The sequence below is a fragment of the Bos javanicus genome, chromosome 28 (genome assembly GCF_032452875.1).
Source record: "Bos javanicus breed banteng chromosome 28, ARS-OSU_banteng_1.0, whole genome shotgun sequence".
In the NCBI taxonomy this organism is placed as follows: Eukaryota; Metazoa; Chordata; class Mammalia; order Artiodactyla; family Bovidae; genus Bos; species Bos javanicus.
In genome coordinates this window covers 16,361,583-16,379,636 of record NC_083895.1, presented here as the reverse complement: position 1 = coordinate 16,379,636, position 18,054 = coordinate 16,361,583, and the positions used below count along the sequence as shown (strand labels likewise).

Below are 18,054 nucleotides of genomic sequence, written 5' to 3'. Positions count from 1 at the left end.
TAGATGCTTAGACAGAGAGCTCAGGTGCTACCCGATCACCAGTTTCTGACTGTCGCTTTTCAGCTGGTCACATTGGGATCTTTCAGGCCCACCACCTCCTTCAGTGGTGATCTGCGGGGAAGAGAGGTTGTGATGTTAATGGCACAAAAAATGCCACAAAAAACAGATGCCGCTTATATGGAGATTTACAGTTACAATTGCAGCACAGTTCAAAGCAAGCCATTCACAGTGGCCTGTGGTTCTCCGAAGTCACGTCTTAGGTCTCAGTGAGTTTCAGAGGCTGAGCTCTTTGTTCACCCCCATGTTAGTCATATGCCTAGGACCTCAAGTGCCCCCATTCATTGTAAAGCACCACCAAGAGGCTCCTGGCCTCTTAGTTTTTACCCTGGCCCCACAGCTGAGCTAAAGGCAGAGATCCTTTCCATTTCAGCAAAAGATGTGCTGGTCCCAGGTACTTGATAAAGATCTTTCTCTTCCTCATCGTTAATACCAAATGATACTACCCAGAAATAGGTAACATGAATAAAATGAATTTCTTCTTAGTCTAACGGTTTAAGAAGAGGGTTTGGTGAGGTACTCAGACACTCTTTGGTGGATGTCGAAGGTCATTGTAGTATATGCTGTCATCCATGTTACTCCTAGGGGCTCCCTCCAAATGGCAGTGTTTTCTGGCTAAATTATTCTTAGCAAGGGTGTTGCCTGTGGTGAGTTGTGTTAGTCACACTGCCTGTGGGCCTGGCTTTGGCATTCATCCGACTCCAACTTCTCCCCAGCCCTCACCCCATCCATTTCTGACCAGCCTCAGGCACTGACAAGTGCTGTTGGCAAGCCTCAGAGGCCCCACAGGAGGCATTGTCCACCCGCCCAGCCTACAGCCAAACAGAGGAGAAGCTGCCTGAAACATACAAGGACCTAATCCAACCTTTGCTGCACAAAGCAAATTGCATTTCAAGCTCTAGAGAACATGAGCCATTCATTCTAAAGCTGGCTAAGATTCATCCAGTACTAAATTGTGATAAACGTTTGTTTTGGAAAAGTGAATTGTCAGTGTTTTCAGATTCACTTATTCACCCAGAAAGGCTGTGTTTTTCCTCTTTCTTTAGGAAAGTCAGAATAGGAGAACGCCTCGGGTTGTTCTAACCTGTTTGCTGGGCAAAATCGAGAAGGCTCTGGCATGTTTTTGAGTAGCTCTGTATAGCACCTTAGGATGGAAGACTTAACTCAGCCCCCCGTTCCCCATCCCCCATCCCCCTCCCCTCACCTGGGTAGCATGGGGGTGCCCTCCCTCTCTGGACTGACCCTGGTCGGGGAGATAAAAAGCTTATTTAAAAGGGGAATGATCACAAAATTCAGGCAGAGAGATTGCCTCACCCAGGAGAGGGTTTAGAGCAGGTTTTGTTTTTGGTTTTTGTCCCAAATAAAATGGTATGTCAAATTTTAGAGAAGGACCAGAATCACTTCTAATCTCACCATGCTTTGTGGTTGCTATGTAGCTTCTCTGATCATTTAGTGTGTTTATTTGTACACAGAAATGGGTACCATCTTGAGCTGAAATGTGTGGTTTTCTCATTAGCATATTCTGAGCATCATTTCATGTACATAAGCAGAGTTCTCCATCATGTTTAAGGAGTGCTGAGTAATTTTCTGTCTGGGGACTCTGCACCCCTCTCTTCTTGTTTTGTTTTCTCTTTTCTCTTCCTCCCCTCCGGCTCCTCTGCCTTCCTTCGCTGGCAGTTGTTATAACTGTTCTCCCTCATCTTTTGCTCCAGTTCCATGTAATTGTTTTCTCTTTTTCACTCTAACATTTTATAATATACTCTCTGACATATGCAAATAATATGAAATAAAGAGAGGATTTTTGTAGTTTTGGGCTATGCTGATGCTGTAATTTGGACTGAAATAATCTGTGTTTCCATTTTTGGTGTGTGTTGGCCTTGTAATATTTTCTGTCCAGGTTCTGTGAGAACAAGCATGACAGTATTTTGAAAGACCTTCATATCCCCAAAAGGAAGAGATGACAAAAAGGTGACACATTACAGTGAATGTTGATGATCTTTGTTTAGGAACATGACAGTTTCAAGCCCTCTGTGGCTTCTGAGATGCGATGATTTATCTTATTTCCTCAGACCCTGCGCCTGTGCACAGAGATGGGCAGAATGAGGCAGACAGCACACCAGAAGACATGCAGTCTGTTGAGACTAGCAGGCTGCTCTATCACATCACCGACGGCGACAACCCACTGCTGTCACCACGATGCTCCATCTTCAGCCAAAGCCAGAGATTCAACTTGGACCCCGAATCAGCCCCTTCTCCACCCAGCACTCAGCAGTTTATGATGTAAAAAAATCTTGTTCTTATCTTCACTTCATACAGTTTTTAAATACTCCATTTATAAACTACAGTAAAGTGTGTGTCCAAAATAGAGCAAGCATGCCTACCAAAAGCAGCTGCGGGCCCTGAACCATGGCAAAAAATCAGTGTGCTTTCGAGTTAAGAATGCCGTTTGAAGCTTTCTTGTGTCAGAAGGAAATGGTCTGAAGACACAAGCTGCCCTATGGCTCACATGTTTGAATGTTTTTTATGAAATGACCAGAATCCTAAGAAATGTGCATATGTAAATACCAGAAATGCCATTCTTGGTGAGCTCACTAAAGTATTATTTCTGTGTCCAGGAGTGGCCTCAATGGATGGATTGTGGCAATGCTTGGCAAGTCGTTCATCTCAATTTCTTCTTAGATTCTTGAAAAGTGGTAGCTTATAATAGCTCCCCCTCAAAGAAAAAAGTGAAACTATGTGTGTTTTTTTAAGTTCCATTAGTAGTTTTGATGCATAGTTAAAATGAGTCTTCCCTTGACTAAATGTATGTGCTGGGATTCCTACATTCTCTTTAATACCTCCTGCTGTCACTCATGAATTTATCCAGACCTTGTTCCATGGACTGTCTACTGATGAACTTGAGGGAGTTAGTGAATTATTACTATTTTAAAGTATGTTAGGTGAGAAAATAAACATATTTTCTAGAGAGGGAATCCATTTCTTTTATGATTCATAAAGGCTCTATTATATCAAGAAAACTACTCATCTGAATCCTTTTTGAAAATATTGTTAGTCTGGGCTCAATCCCTGATGACTCAGATGTAAAGAATCCACCTGCCAACGCAGGAGATGTAAGTTTGATCCCTGAATCAGGAAGATCCCCTGGAAAAGGAAATGGCAATCCACTCCAGTATTCTTGCCTGGAAAATCCCATGGACAGAGGAGCCTGAATGGGGTACAGTCCTTGGGGCTGCAAAGGACTGAGCACAAGCATGCATGCATGCCATTTATTGAGGATAACGCTGTCTCATTAGTCTGAAGTTGGCGTCCTCCAAGATTTATGAAATGCATTTCCTAGACTAATACTCTGACCTTTGTTGACAAAAGTCCTTGATAACATTTGCCTATAACAGAGTTCTGTGAATCAGGGGTCTCCAATACCCAGCAGATGCTACCATAGAAGCCTCATCAAATGAGGAACTGGCCTCTGAACTCTGATAATCCAGAAAGCTGGGTTTGTAGACAAGCAGCAGTGTTTACTGGAAGACCATTGTTTTGTTCTTTTAATTTGTTTTTTAATTGGAAGAATATTGCTTTACAATATTGTATTAATTTCCGCTGTTTAACAAGGTGAACCAGCCATAATTGTTTTAAGTTATATCTTTTAAAAAACATTTTCTTGGAGTATAGTTGATTTACAAAGTTGTGTTAGTTTCAGATGTACAGTAAAGTGAGTCAGTTATACATACACGTGTATCCACTCTTTTTAGATTCTTTTCCCATATAGGCCATTATACAGTATTAAGTAGGATTCCCTATGCTGTACAGCAGGACCGTATTAGTTATCTGTTTTATACGCGATAGTGTTCTTAATGACTCTCTCCCTCCCTGGATCATTCCAGGCTCCGCAGTTCTTCTCGGTGCAGCTGTGGTGATGGCAAGGAGCCCCAGACCATTACCCAGCTCACCAAGCACATCCAGAGCCTCAAGCGGAAAATTAGGAAATTTGAAGAAAAATTTGAACAAGAAAAGAAGTACCGGGTAAGGCCCCTGTGATTTGAAATGAGTGGACTGTGTCAGAGGTGTATGGGCTTTTCTGTCCTTCCTTTTTGAGTACATCTCTGTGCCTGGGGACAGCTCGGTTCCCCTCGGCCAGCCCAGGACTCATCATAAGTGGAGTCCCTTCTGGGTCTGTCAACTGATCTCTGCTAAGATGATTTCTAGCAACAAATTGAAACTCTTATTTACAAACTGATTTAATTATTGATTTCTCTTTTTTGTTTTTTTTCTTAAGGAACCTTACTATCAATCCCAGGACTTAAATTTGGAAAGATTTTGAATTATGGTTTTATTTGTTCTTTAACTTTTTCTCATTTGCATTTGGGGTAAGAAAGCAGATCCAACATGGAGTCATTTGCATTTTGATAAGAACCTATTAGGGCTTCTCTGGTAGCTCAACTGATAAAGAATCTGCCTGCAATGCAGGAGACTCTGGTTTGATTTCTGGGTCAGGAAGATCCCCTGGAGAAGGGATGAGCTACCCACTCCAGTATTCTTAGGCATACCTGGTGGCTCAGATGGTAAAGAACGCTCCTGCCATGCGGGAGACCTGGGTTCGATCTCTGGGTTGGGAAAATCCTCTGGAGAAGGGCATGGCAACCCATTCCAGTATTCTTGCCTGGAGAATCCCATGGATAGAGGAACCTGGTGGGCTACAGTTCATAGGGTCATAAAGAGCTGGACATGCTGAGTGACTAACCACAGCACAACCCAAGAACCTATTAAGGGCACAAAGGATGGAATCTCTAATTGTGGAACAGAATGAGGGAGAGTTTTCTTTGACAATAAAGTACTTTCTGGTTGATGGATGAGCACCTATCAAGTGATGTCTATTCAGGCCACTCTTAAGGACAAACCCTGATCTCATCCTTTCTCTTAGAGAGACACCAGCCAAACAACAGAATAGGAAAGACTAGAGATCTCTTCAAGAAAATTAGAGATACTAAGGGAACATTTCATGCAAAGATGGGCTTGATATAGGACAGAAATGGTATGGACCTAACAGAAGCAGAAGATATTAAGAAGAGGTGGCAAGAATACACAGAAGAACTGTACAAAAAAGATCTTCCTGACCTAGATAATCATGATGGTGTGATCACTCACCTAGAGCCAGACATCCTAGAATGTGAAGTCAAGTGGGCCTTAGAAAGCATCACTATGAGCAAAGCTAGTGGAGGTGATGGAATTCCAGTTGAGCTATTTCAAATCCTGAAAGATGATGCTGTGAAAGTGCTTCACTCAATATGCCAGCAAATTTGGAAAACTCAGCAGTGGCCACAGGACTGGAAAAGGTCAGTTTTCATTCCAATCCCAAAGAAGGGTAATGCCAAATAATGCTCAAACTACCACACAATTGCACTCATCTTACACGTTAGTGAAGTAATGCTCAAAATTCTCCAAGCAAGGCTTCAGCAATACGTGAACCGTGAACTTCCGGATGTTCAAGCTGGTTTTAGAAAAGGCAGAGGAACCAGAGATCAAATTACCAACATCCACTGGATCATCGAAAAAGCAAGAGAGTTCCAGAAAAACATCTATTTCTGCTTAACTGACTATGCAAAAGCCTTTGACTGTGTGGATCACAATAAACTGTGGAAAATTCTGAAAGAGATGGGAATACCAGACCACCTGACCTGCCTCTTGAGAAACCTATATGCAGGTCAGGAAGCAACAGTTAGAACTGGACATGGAACAACAGACTGGTTCCAAATAGGAAAGGGAGTACGTCAAGTCTGTGTATTGTCACCCTGCTTATTTAACTTATATGCAGAGTACATCATGAGAAACGCTGGGCTGGAAGAAGCACAAGCTGGAATCAAGATTGCCGGGAGAAATATCAATAACTTCAGATATGCAGATGACAGCACCCTTATGGCAGAAAGTGAAGAGGAACTAAAAAGCTTCTTGATGAAAGTGGAAGAGGAGAGTGAAAAAGTTGGCTTAAAGCTCAACATTCAGAAAATGAAGATCATGGCATCTGGTCCCATCACTTCATGGGACATAGATGGGGAAACAGTGGAAACATGTCAGACTTTCTTTTTTGGGCTCCAAAATCACTGCAGATGGTGACTGCAGCCATGAAATTAAAAGATGCTTACTCCTTGGAAGAAAAGTTATGACCAACCTAGATAGCATATGGAAAAGCAGAGACATTACTTTGCTAACAAAGGTTCGTCTAGTCAAGGCTATGGTTTTTCCTGTGGTCATGTATGGATGTGAGAGTTGGACTGTGAAGAAAGCTGAGTGCTGAAGAATTGATGCTTTTGAACTGTGGTGTTGGAGAAGACTCTTGAGAGTCCCTTGGACTGCAAGGAGATCCAACCAGTCCATTTTGAAGCCCTGGGATCAGCCCTGGGATTTCTTTGGAAGGAATGATGCTAAAGCTGAAACTCCAGTACTTTGGCCACCTCATGCGAAGAGTTGACTCATTGGAAAAGACTCTGATGCTGGGAGGGATTGGGGGCAGGAGGAGAAGGGGACGACAGAAGATGAGATGGCTGGATGGCATCACCGACTCGATGGACGTGAGTCTGAGTGAACTCCAGGAGTTGGTGATGGACAGGGAGGCCTGGCGTGCTGCGATTCATGGGGTCGCAAAGAGTCGGACACGACTGAGCGACTGAACTGAACTGAACTGACAGTGTTGCAACTATGAACTTTTCTTACATAAGAAGAGATAGAGCTAAGTGTCCTGATATCCCAATGCTGTTTTATTTATTGTCTGTAGTGGTGATCATGGCCTAGAGAAAAATTGTATCCATGTAGAATTGCACAAAGATATTGGGTTTTTGGCAAAGGGCCCAGAACAGCTTATTAGAATAAAAGAGAAGAGGGGATAAGGTCTCATACATCTTAAAATATTTAAAGGCTCACTGGGCAGTTGGTCCAGAGGCAATCTGCTGGTTCCTGAGGTGTGGGTAAGTTCTCGGGAGGGAGCTAAGAATAATATTTCTTTGTCCTATTCTTCCTGTCCTGTGTTTCCCACAGTGGCTGCAAATTGACTAAAAGAGGGGTTGTAAGGAGTAAATTTTAGCTTTGCAAAATGGATGGAAAAGAAAAATCAGATTATTTTTCAAGACAACTTCAGTCAGGGTGCTGAAGACTCTTCTCTTCCTTGAGGTCAGGCAGCCACAGCTGCTGATGGTCTTTCATGTAGTAAGAGGGTGCTGTGCACATTGTAAGTACAGGCTTTATTTCACAGATAAGGAACAGGAGGCCTAGAAAGGACTTACAGCCTTTTTAAGGTAGTTATGTTCTAGCACCTCAGGCTTGGGGTGGTTAAAGATGAGTCGCTTTTACAGTGTAAGAGTGGAATAAAATTCTTAAAGTGTCCGCATTTTGAAAACTTCAGATACCCTGAGAGGAGCTGATTTTCCTTGTCTGCTGCTGGAGTGTTGCTGGATCTGCAATGCCCTCTTACTAGAAACTGTAGCAAAGCAGCTAGGGCCTCCATCCCCAGGGGCCTGTTATAGTTCTTACCTGGCAGTTCTTGAATCAGACTGATCTGGATTTGAATCCAAGCACAGCCACTTATGAACTCTGCGACCTGGGTCTTGTTACTTTATGTTCCTGAGTCTCATTCTGTCCATCTGAACAGTGGAGTTAATAGTGACTTCTTAGGTTTGTATTAAATGAGGGAGTCCATATGTATTGCTTCTTACAGTTTTAGCACCAGGGAAGTAAGTGGTCCTAGATATTACTAACTTTTTCATCTGTTTGAGTGATACTTGAACAGGCTATCCCATGGCAACCTCTGCCTTGTTGAAGAATAAAGGAAAATTATAGACCTTAATTTTCCACTAGATTTTTCTGCCTGCAGCTACAGACTCTAGATTGTGGAGAGTCTGTATATATAACAGGTCACCCGGCAGTTGGCTATTTTAGAAAAGAATTTCGCCTGGCACCTCCTGCCTTTGTCTGGAGAAACTTTAGGGCCAAAGCAGACACTTGCCTACACATTTAAACATGCAGATTGATGGATTTGGGGGCAGTGAAAGAAGTCTTCATGGTCACGACTTCTCTGTGTGTGAAAGTCTTTGATGTAATCAGACCTTCAGTGTCTCAGGAAACAGGGCTTCCCCTCACCCTTCCTGTCTGGATGCCAGGCTGTGGTTAGAGGTTTGACATGTCACTGGACTTGAATTGGTTGCTGTCTGTATGGCTTTCCTTCCTGGCAGCCTGACTGTGGAATTAATAGCACCTGCTGCTAATTTTTGAATCCAAGTTCCTGCTGACCCTCCATGCTAGTCTGATGACCTGATACAATGTACATCCTTCCTGCGGTGTTGAATACAACTATTTCACTTCCTGTCCAGAGCTGTGTTTATTTCCTATACTTTACAGTTTACATTTAACTATTGTTAGACTCATGGACCTAGAAAAAACCTGTTTCAGCCAGATGTCCACTTTCAATAGAATTAGAGAATGTTAGAATTAGAAAGGATTTGTTAGTTTTCTCTTGTTTGACCACTGAAGAAACTGAGGCTCAGAGAAGGGAAGTAACTTCTCTGGGTTCACACAGCAAAGAATTAATCACAACTAAGACAGTAACATGGGTCCTTTCGTTCCTGATCTGTAAATCTTTGTAAAATGTCTTTTGAATTGTCTTTGCATGTGTGTGTGCTAAGTCACTTCAGTCACGTCCAACTCTTTGTGATGCTCTGAACTGTAGCCTGCTAGGCTTCTCTGTTCATGGCATTCTCCAGGCAAGAATATTGGAGTGAGTTACCATGCCCTTCTCCAAAGGATCTTCCTGACCCGGGGACTGAACCCAACCTCTTAGCTCTCCTGCATAAATAGGCGGGTTCTTTACCACTGGCATGTTTGGAAAATCACAAGTCTGGTCCAGCCGCACCCTCAGTTATGTGATTCAGGAGCCCCATTTAAATCGCACTGAACAACATCTGCACTAAGGTTGTGGTATATGGCCCTTGGGGCCTATTAAACAGAAATATTTCAGCCCAGAAGTTAGAAGGCTTGAAGATCCACAGCTTGTGTGTGAAAACTTTCCATGTGGTAGGAGAGCTGCCATCCTTCTCAGCTTGATTTAACCTTTTTTGAAAGCTCTTCCAGGAGTAGGGGAATACAAAATTCATTTCAGAAAATGATTTTAGGCTTTCAGATATTTTGTCAGAAAATTTGGCCTTAAATTTCTACTAAGTCCTGTTTGCAGTACTGTAGGTTTACTTCTTTGGTGGTTCTTGGCTTAGGGTCCTAGATTTTTGTTTTTAACAGTATTTCGAAAAGAGTGCATTAACTGTGTGGAGCATATCCAGTGAAAAAGGTGTGTTCCAGAGAACAGGATGTGTTTTCAGATCCATGTGGAGATTTCTGTGAGGATTTTGAGAAACCAAGTGTAAAATATTGACTGTTCACATAACCAGACTGTTACGCACAGCCAGAGTACTCCACATTGTATCAGGGGGTCGTTCTAGCAGACCGTGGGTAGGACCAGGAGCAGCCGTTGGAGGTGTGTCCCTGTGTCGCTGTCCGTGGTCCTGAAACCAGGGCTTCCCTCCTGGAAACCAGAGTCTCCCTTCTGGGCTCCTGTAGGGAAAAAAAAATCACTGGACTTCCATGAAGGCGGCGGGAGGGGAATCTTCCTCAGTGTTATTTTGCATCTTGATTTTAAACTTTATGGATTTTGCATCTCTATAGAAGTGACAGAACCATGTTTTGTGTTTCACAATTAAAACATCTAATCCCGTGTACATTTGATGATCCTCTTACACGAGTACTGTTTCTTTCTTCAGACTTGAGAGGAACACGGTCTTCTCCCCATGTCTCTCTGTCTCACCAACAACTTGCTGATGTTACATGGATTTAATAGATTCTTAATCACAGCAGAGCTGCCAGTCTTGTCACTAACATTGCACACATTTCTGGCTATTATGACAGTGTTTGTGATGTCTTCTTGAGCATGCCTATATAGCTCTTTGTATTAATATATCCCCAGTTCAAAGTAACCACTCATTTTCTTGAGCCTGTGTTTATGTTACCAGAGTGGGTATATTTGCTGTTCTTCTCTCCTGGTTTCTCTTTTCTATAGAAAATTCACTTTTATACTCTGAAAAGAAATCCAGAACTCAAGATAAATGATTTGTATGAATAGAGTCATATTCTTCTAAAATTAAAGCTATATTCTTATTGCCACATCCAAGTGTGATTAGTTACTAGTGAGGACATACTATCCTAGTATGGTATCCCAGTAAAGATAGCAATAATACTCTTTTAAATTCTAGCTAACACACTGATAGTGTTTAGCATGTGCCTGGGACTTTTTTCATGCATATTCATCATGTTTCAGACTCATCATGTTTCATGCATATTCACTGATTTATCCCTAATAGAAACCTTATGAAAAAGATGCTATTAAATCCTCATTTGATAGATGAAATTGGGGCATGGGGAGGCTAAATAATTTGCCCAAGTCCACACTCATATGGTTAATCTTTACTTTAATGCTACTCCATCTGGATAGTAAGTCTATAAACAGTGAAGAGTTGAAATATGAGGATGAGGATTCTTCCATAAATACTGACTTCTCAGACTTACAAAGTTTTAGAGATCCTGGGGTCTCCTTTCTTCAGCTTGGAGCTTGTGACTGGTAAGAGCTAAAGCTTCCAGTTTGTAGTATTCCCTAGACAGGTGTGGTCATAAACCATGAACAGAGGCAAGGCAATGGCACCCCACTCCAGTACTCTTGCCTGGAAAATCCCATGGACGGAGGAGCCTGGAAGGCTGCAGTCCTTGGGGTCGCTGAGGGCCGGACACAACTGAGTGACTTCACTTTCACTTTTCACTTTCATGCATTGGAGGAGGAAATGGCGACCCACTTCAGTGTTCTTGCCTGGAGAATCCCAGGGACAGGAGAGCTTGGTGGGCTGCCGTCTATGGGGTGGCACAGAGTCAAACACGACTGAAGTGACTTAGCAGCAGCAGCAGCAGCAGCCCTCTAAGTTGATATAAAGAATGACCTGGCCGTGGGGTGTCAGGTGTGGGTAGCCCACAAGGTGATTGAGAGGTAGACTTTATGGGGCACTGGCATGGTGAGGACTATGTAAAAATGCTGGGTGACCAGGCATGTTTAGAAACAAGGTTCATGGCAAGGATGAAAGAGTGGAGGAAGTCAGGAATGTTTGCTCTGCTTCTCAGATGCAACTTCATCTGCTGGAGATAGCTTGCCTGAAGTTCCCTCCCAGCTTTATATATGTTCCTGAACTATCTTTGTGTGCTTCAGCTGCTTAACATTTGTTTTTTTGTTTTTTTCCTTTTCTCTCTTTTTTTCCCTCCCTCCCTCCCTTTCCCTCCTTCTACCCCCATTTTCCCCTCCCTCGCAGCCTTCCCATGGTGACAAGACCTCTAATCCTGAAGTCCTGAAATGGATGAATGATTTGGCTAAAGGTCGTAAACAGCTCAAAGGTAAATGCTAGCAAGGGAGTCTTCTTTTTAAGGAAGGAAGCAGTTAAAATTGTGATAACATGCTCCAAGCAGTTTTGGATTCTCTTCTGCCTGGGCCTTCTTTAACCTTGTCTCCTGCCGAGCTTGGAGGCCCTGTCTTAAAGAGTCCTGGGTCCCCTTCATTGTTTGATCCCATTGAATACATCTGCCTATAAAGGGACTGAGGAAATCCAGCCTCCCAGGGGGAATGATTCACTTCAGTGCCAGGAACATTTCAACGTGGAGTGTTCACCTCCTTGGGTTGTTGGGTTTTTGGATGTTAGAAAGAGGCCTGAGCAGTCGTTGATTCCACAAACCCAAACTGCACAGAGGAGGATATTTATGTCCAGAGAGAGGGGACGGTGACATGTCTGGAAGGTGGTGAGTTCAGAGTAAAACTAGGTTCTCTTGCCTCCTAATCCAGTCTCCTCCTTTCTTTATCTCTCTGGAGATGGTGGTCTGAGTGTTAATTAACTCTCAAATCCATTTTAAGGGATTATAGTTATTTACCAATAAAAATTTATTTTCTTCCTCTTCCTACATTTTTATCTCAATACCTAGAGACATAGGAGCTTTTCCAGATTTCTAGAAGGATGGTGATAAAGAACTGGAAAGGAATATTAAATTAATTCAGTGGTATTAAACTGTAGTGATGTAGCAGGTTTATAAAATATGCAGTGTTTAAACACCACGCCAGAGCCTAACTAAAAAGCAAACATCAAACAGAGACAATGTGCTATGTAATTGAGAAATCAATATAAATGATGCCTCATTCAAAAGACCAGTCCCCTAGCATATTCTGAAATGGAATTTCCTAATAAGTCCCAGGTGGCCCTTTTATTTTTAATTATGTAGGTTTATATAAAGCCACATTGCAATAATGGTGATTTCTGGATTTTAAATACTGGCATTAAGACAAAAGTGTGAGATCTGTCAGGTTGGGACTGGCACTCTGTCTCCTGTTCCCTGCCCCTCCTATATATCCTCAGATGACTGCCTGTGTAATGTCTTCCAGTAGACTTGCATTTCCACAGGGGGCTCTTCATGACTGCACAACTTTCAAAACCCGAGGAAAGGAATCTTTGAGCGTAGTATTTCAGGTGCTGTGGCAGATAACAGGTGAAAACTTTGGGGCCAAGTACCTCTGGTCTTCTTCCTCTGAAATCTAAACCATTCATGATCCTTCTACTTCTATGAGATCCTTGCCTCAAGAGCCCTCTATTTTCACATCTGATGGGGAGTGTGTGCTGCTAGCCTTGGTTATTAAGGCTGCCCTTGGCCTGTGGAAAGCCATGGTCAGCACTGTTCATTTCCACTCGGCATCAGGGGAGAAATTCCTGAAAGGCTCTCTGCTCTTATTAGACCAATGAGTCTTCGTGCTCATGGTAACTCATCACATTTCTCTTAGAACTAAAGCTGAAGCTGTCGGAAGAGCAAGGGAGTGCTCCCAAAGGCCCACCTAGGATCCCGCCCTGTGAGCAACCCACAGTCCCAAGAGAGAATGGGAAGCCGGAGGCCGTGGGCCCTGAGCCGAGCTCCTCGGGAGAGGAGACTCCAGATGCTGTGCTGAGCTGCCTGAAGGAGAAAAGAGAGCAGCTTCCTTCCCAGGAGGATCCTAAGGTACCTCACCAGCCTTCACAGGGCCCCAGCACTCCACATGGTGCCAGTAAGACCATGGTTTTGACCAGTTTGTACACATAAACATCTTTGTGAGACTGGCTCTGAAATTTCAGTCAGATGAGTTCCTAGTGGGCTGTTAGCTATGACCTACAGTATTGCCACATGGTTCTGGGTGTTGCCATTCTGAAGGTTATAGTGTTGCATGTTGATGACAGAAAAATGGGAAAGACGCTAGCGTATATCATATCTTGTTCTCCCTTACGTTCCCCTGATAAGTTAGCAAATGAACCCAATACTAGGATTATAGCCTCATTTTACTGTGTGTGTATGTGTGTGTGTGCGTGTGTGCACACCCCCATGGACTTAGCCCACCAGGCTCCTCTGTCCCTGGGATTTTCCTGGCAAGAATACTGGAGTGAGTGGCCATTTCTTCCTCCAGGGGATCTTCCCAACCTGGGGATTGAACTCAAGTCTCCTGAGTCTCTTTCATTGGCAAGTGAATTCTTTACCACTGAGCCACCTGGGAAGCCCAGGGTCTTTATAGATGTAGTCAAGTTAGGGTTACTTGAATGAGCCATACTCTGGTTTGAATGTTGTCCTTATGAATTTGGGCACAGAGAGTAAATGCCATGTGACTATGGTTTAATATTTCATATCATAAGGATAAAGAGGTAGGGTTTCTTGAGGAGTGATAGGTAACATATCTGAAGACTTCAGCTTAGACATCTTAGTTTTGAAATCTTGGTGAGATACCCAGATACAGTTGTCAGTTACACATTTGGATATATGAGCTCAAAGAAAAGATGTATTATATTTTACAAAAAAAGATGATGAAACCAATTAGTACTTACCTGGTTAGTCCCTCCTCTCCTGCATATCTATGCTCACATTTTACTAATGCCAAGGAACCTTCCTAGTAGTCCTTTCTGTCTGAACTCTGAGTAGCAGGGTTCTTTCATTTCTTGAATAATCTATAGCTACCATAACATAGGGCTTCCCTGGTGGCTCAGTGGTAAAGAATCTGCCTGCCAATACAGGAGACATGGGTTCAATCCTTGGTCAGAAAGATCCCCTGAAGGAGGAAATGGCAACCCACTCCAATATTCTTGCCTGGGAAATCCCATGGACAGAGGCTACAGTCCATGGGGTCACAAAAGAGTCAGACATGACTTAACAACTAAGTAATACCCTAACATAGCTCTTAACTATTCTGTATGCCATTTTCTGTCTCTCACGGTACTTGACAACTTCTTGAGTAAAGCTTAGGCTGTTTATTACTTACGATCCTTAGTGTCTGTACATAGTAGGTATTGAGTAAGTGTTTGCAGGGTGAATGGATTTATGAATGAACAGACTAGCATATTAGACTTTGAAATGAAGTCCTCTTGAGGAGAATGCTGGCTTTACTTGTTCTGTTGTATTTACATTATCTAGTCTAGATCTTAAGATGGCAACATATGCCAAATCCCAAAAGGCTTACTGTTTCCCCTTCTTGGTGCATATGATATACAAGTAGAAATGGGCCCTTGGATACCTCTGTCATTAAGAAATATCATTCAACTTAAAAATAACCAGTGTGTCGTGATGAGTGATCTTCACTCAGCCAGTGTATCCCCTCCTCCCACCCACAAAGGTTCTAGACTTTGTCACCATCCTTGGGTAAGTAGATAACTCTGTGTGTGTGTGTGTGTGTGTGTGTGTGTGTGTGTGTAGACACATGACATGCTCACATTTTCAGGCACATCTGTGGTTTTCCATTCCTTAGTGCTTCTGATGGTCTTTCCTATATTTTATAGTTACTTTTACCACATCTATAAAAGCAACATATAACACTTAGAGCAGGACTCTGTCCTTGAATAAGCCACTTTCTAGTTATGTATGCTTCACAAGTGAACTAATTCTCTGATATTCAACTTCCTCATCAATAAAAATACAGATAATACCTATTAATATAGTTGTTTTGACAATAAAGGGCGATGCCTGGTAACTGGTGGGCAGTCATTCATTTGCAAAAAGATCTGAGTGCCTATCAGTGTTATGAACTGTGGTATGTGCTGGATAAAAAGATTAACAAGATAGTAAAGTGATGTGGGTTACTGCCTTCATGGTGCTCATGTTTTTCTGGGAGTTGGGATATAAGAAATAACTCAATAGATAAAACCGTTAAAGATTTTGATAAGTACTGTGCAAAGAAACATGATATGATAGAAAATAATAAGAATGGTTTCTGTATTATATAGTGTGGTGAGGAAGTCCTGTGACATTTAATGCAAAAGAATCAGCAGGCCAAGAGAGCAGCAAAGAGCATTCCAGATAGATGGAACTGCAAGTACGGCGGCCTTTGAAGGAAGAGCTCATCGGTGGTTGGAATTCTCAGGTTGAGTGCTAGTGCACCGGGCGGCATGAGATGAAGTCAGAAAAGACAGGTCAGGGCCCATAACACAGGAGCTCCCAGGCCACTGAAAGTATCAGGAAACTGTTGAATGGTTCCAAGTGTGAAAGTGGCATGGTGTGATTTACACATAAAAGATCTTCCTGATTGATCTATGCAGAATAAATCATATGAAAATGAGCGGAAATGGGAAGGTGAAATGGGCGGCTTGGACTAGATGTTCACTGTGGAGATGGAAAGAAGCAGATGCATTCAAACTCTATTTAGGTTGTAGAATCAAAGGATGTGCTGAATCACTGGGTGGTAGGGAGTGAAGGAAAGAAGATGGGTCCATTACTGATGGGGAAAAACTAGAGGGGCGCACACTGAGGGTAGGAGAGGAAGCTTAGCAGGTCTGTTTCAGACATACTTGTTTTAAGATATTTCATGAGTAGGGTGACCCACCATCCCAGCTTTCCCTAGACTTTCCTAACTTTAGCACCGAGAATTCCATGGCCCACCAAAAGCCTCAGTCCTTGGAAAACTGGGATGGTCCGTCACCCTGCTGAGGCATTTAAGTCAAATAAAAACATGTAAGTGAAAGTCTGAAGGTCAGAAAAACTCTGAGTTCTCTAGAAGTCATCCTTGTTTAAATGGCTGTTTATTTCTATTATTTTATTTTACTGATTGGAAGATAATTACTTTCCAATACTGTGAAGGTTTTTTGCCATACATTGCCATGAATCAGCCATCTGTTGAACTGTTTAGTGTCAGAAAGTGAAAAGTGAAAGCTGCTTAGTTGTGTTTGACTCTTTGTGACCCCATGGACTGTAGCCCGTCAGGCTCCTCTGTCCATGGAATTCTCCAGAATATTGGAGTGGGTAGCCATCTTTTTCTCTGGGGGATCTTTCCAGCCCAGGGATTGAACCTGGGTCTCCTGCGTTGCATTCTTAACCATCTGAGCCACCAGGGAAACTCCTAGTGTCAGAAGTCCCTTCAGAGAAGCCTCGTATCGCTGTAGTAGGCTAAAGTTAGATTCTTTAAACAGATATCACCTGCTGTGGAATGTGTGTGTCTCAGGACCTAAAGCTGCAGGATTGTTCTGGGAGAACTTCACACAGCCAACCTGACGTGGCCGGGCAGCTATGGATGGTTCCTAAGGGGGGAGTCTAGAAGCCACAGAAGACGCAAAGGGAGGACTGAAAATTTCTAAGATAGTGTTATTCTTGGCTCCTTAGGGAACTGATTAGCATTTGAGGTGATCTCATTAGGTCCCATTTCTTTAAACTCAAAATGATGGATGATTTTCATTTAGGGTCTTTGCTTTACTGCTTAAAATGCATTAAATATTAAAGCTTTCAAGATGAGTTCTTTCTTTTCTAGAGATGCCTTTTTTATGACTCTTCCTGAAATTTTTGCCATTGGTGTTTAGTCAGAGCTCATCCTAAAACTGACAAATGCAGGGGACCCTACAGCATGGCCTTGTCAGTTCAGATCCTGCCACTGAGTGATTTTCTCCCTCTATCATCTGTGGGTGATTTTTGGAGATAGTCACTTCCGGGTCACAGGGTGTGCATTGAGCCCTGAAAATGAGTGAATCACCCCTCAGTTCTGATTATGATGCCTGTTTATGTCTTCCTCTGAAATGCTGAATTGAAACTCGCACCTCTCCCCTTTTTATTGTCCCTTCCAAGAACTGTAGGTGGGGTCAGGCGCACAGCACAGATTTACATGTGGGTGAGTAATGACCATTACTACTGCTGCCCCTTCATCAACTGTAGTGTCTCTGAAGAGAAAAGCAGATTTTTAAAAAACATAATAATTATAAAGATGAAATAAATTTAATCATGGATTAGTGAGTTGTGCATTGGAGGAAGGGTAAAAGGCACCAAAAGTAATATCCCATCAAGTTCTTTTGTCTATTTATCCTTTCAAAAATTTTTAATTTTCTGAATAGGTGATACTTTCTCACATAGTTGAAAGAACAGAAAAAGCTACACATTAAAAAGACTCCTCCCCGTCTGCCAGCTCCAGTTCTGAGGTCTCCCACCCCTGAGCAGGTGCAGCTGTTGTTAGTAATGTTTTTTGTGTCCTTTTGGAGTTTCTATATAAGGCATATACAAGAAAGGATCAATATACATTCTTAACTTGCCCCTTAAAAAAAGGTAGCAGTCTACATAATTATGAATCCTTTTTTTCATTTTGCATATTCATATTGACATAGTTTTTCATTATTTATTAAACTTATGCTTTAATAGCACCATGGTTTCCTCTTTTAGTAATTTACAACCTTGATGGTAACCGCAAATCAAGTAGTTTGATGACTTAAATAACATTTAGTTGCCTGACTCTGTGCCAGGGATATTTACATAAGATAATTAAAAATAATCCTCATTTTGCATATTAAGAATCTAAAGTTCAGAGAGTCCATAATTTTCCAAATTAAATATAGTGTGTAATTTTTGAAGCCAGGTACCTGAACTTGCGGCCTCTCTTTTCAAGGCCAACATTGATCTGCATATGCTTGG

The 18,054-nt window shown here is 42.4% G+C and overlaps 1 protein-coding gene across 13 annotated transcripts in view; it reads left to right on the top strand.

The window, feature by feature from the left end:
- FAM13C (family with sequence similarity 13 member C) overlaps positions 1–18,054 on the top strand; it is a 136,445-nt gene that overhangs the window by 107,832 nt on the left and 10,559 nt on the right. For 11 of the 13 annotated variants that reach the window (XM_061405027.1, XM_061405022.1, XM_061405026.1 and 8 more), the window contains 4 exons: positions 2,127–2,337; positions 3,939–4,077; positions 11,436–11,517; positions 12,944–13,155. In XM_061405027.1, coding sequence (XP_061261011.1) covers positions 2,127–2,337; positions 3,939–4,077; positions 11,436–11,517; positions 12,944–13,155 — 644 coding nt within the window. The remainder of the gene's footprint in view (positions 1–2,126; positions 2,338–3,938; positions 4,078–11,435; positions 11,518–12,943; positions 13,156–18,054) is intronic. The other 2 variants (XM_061405030.1, XM_061405029.1) reach the window with 1 other exon arrangement.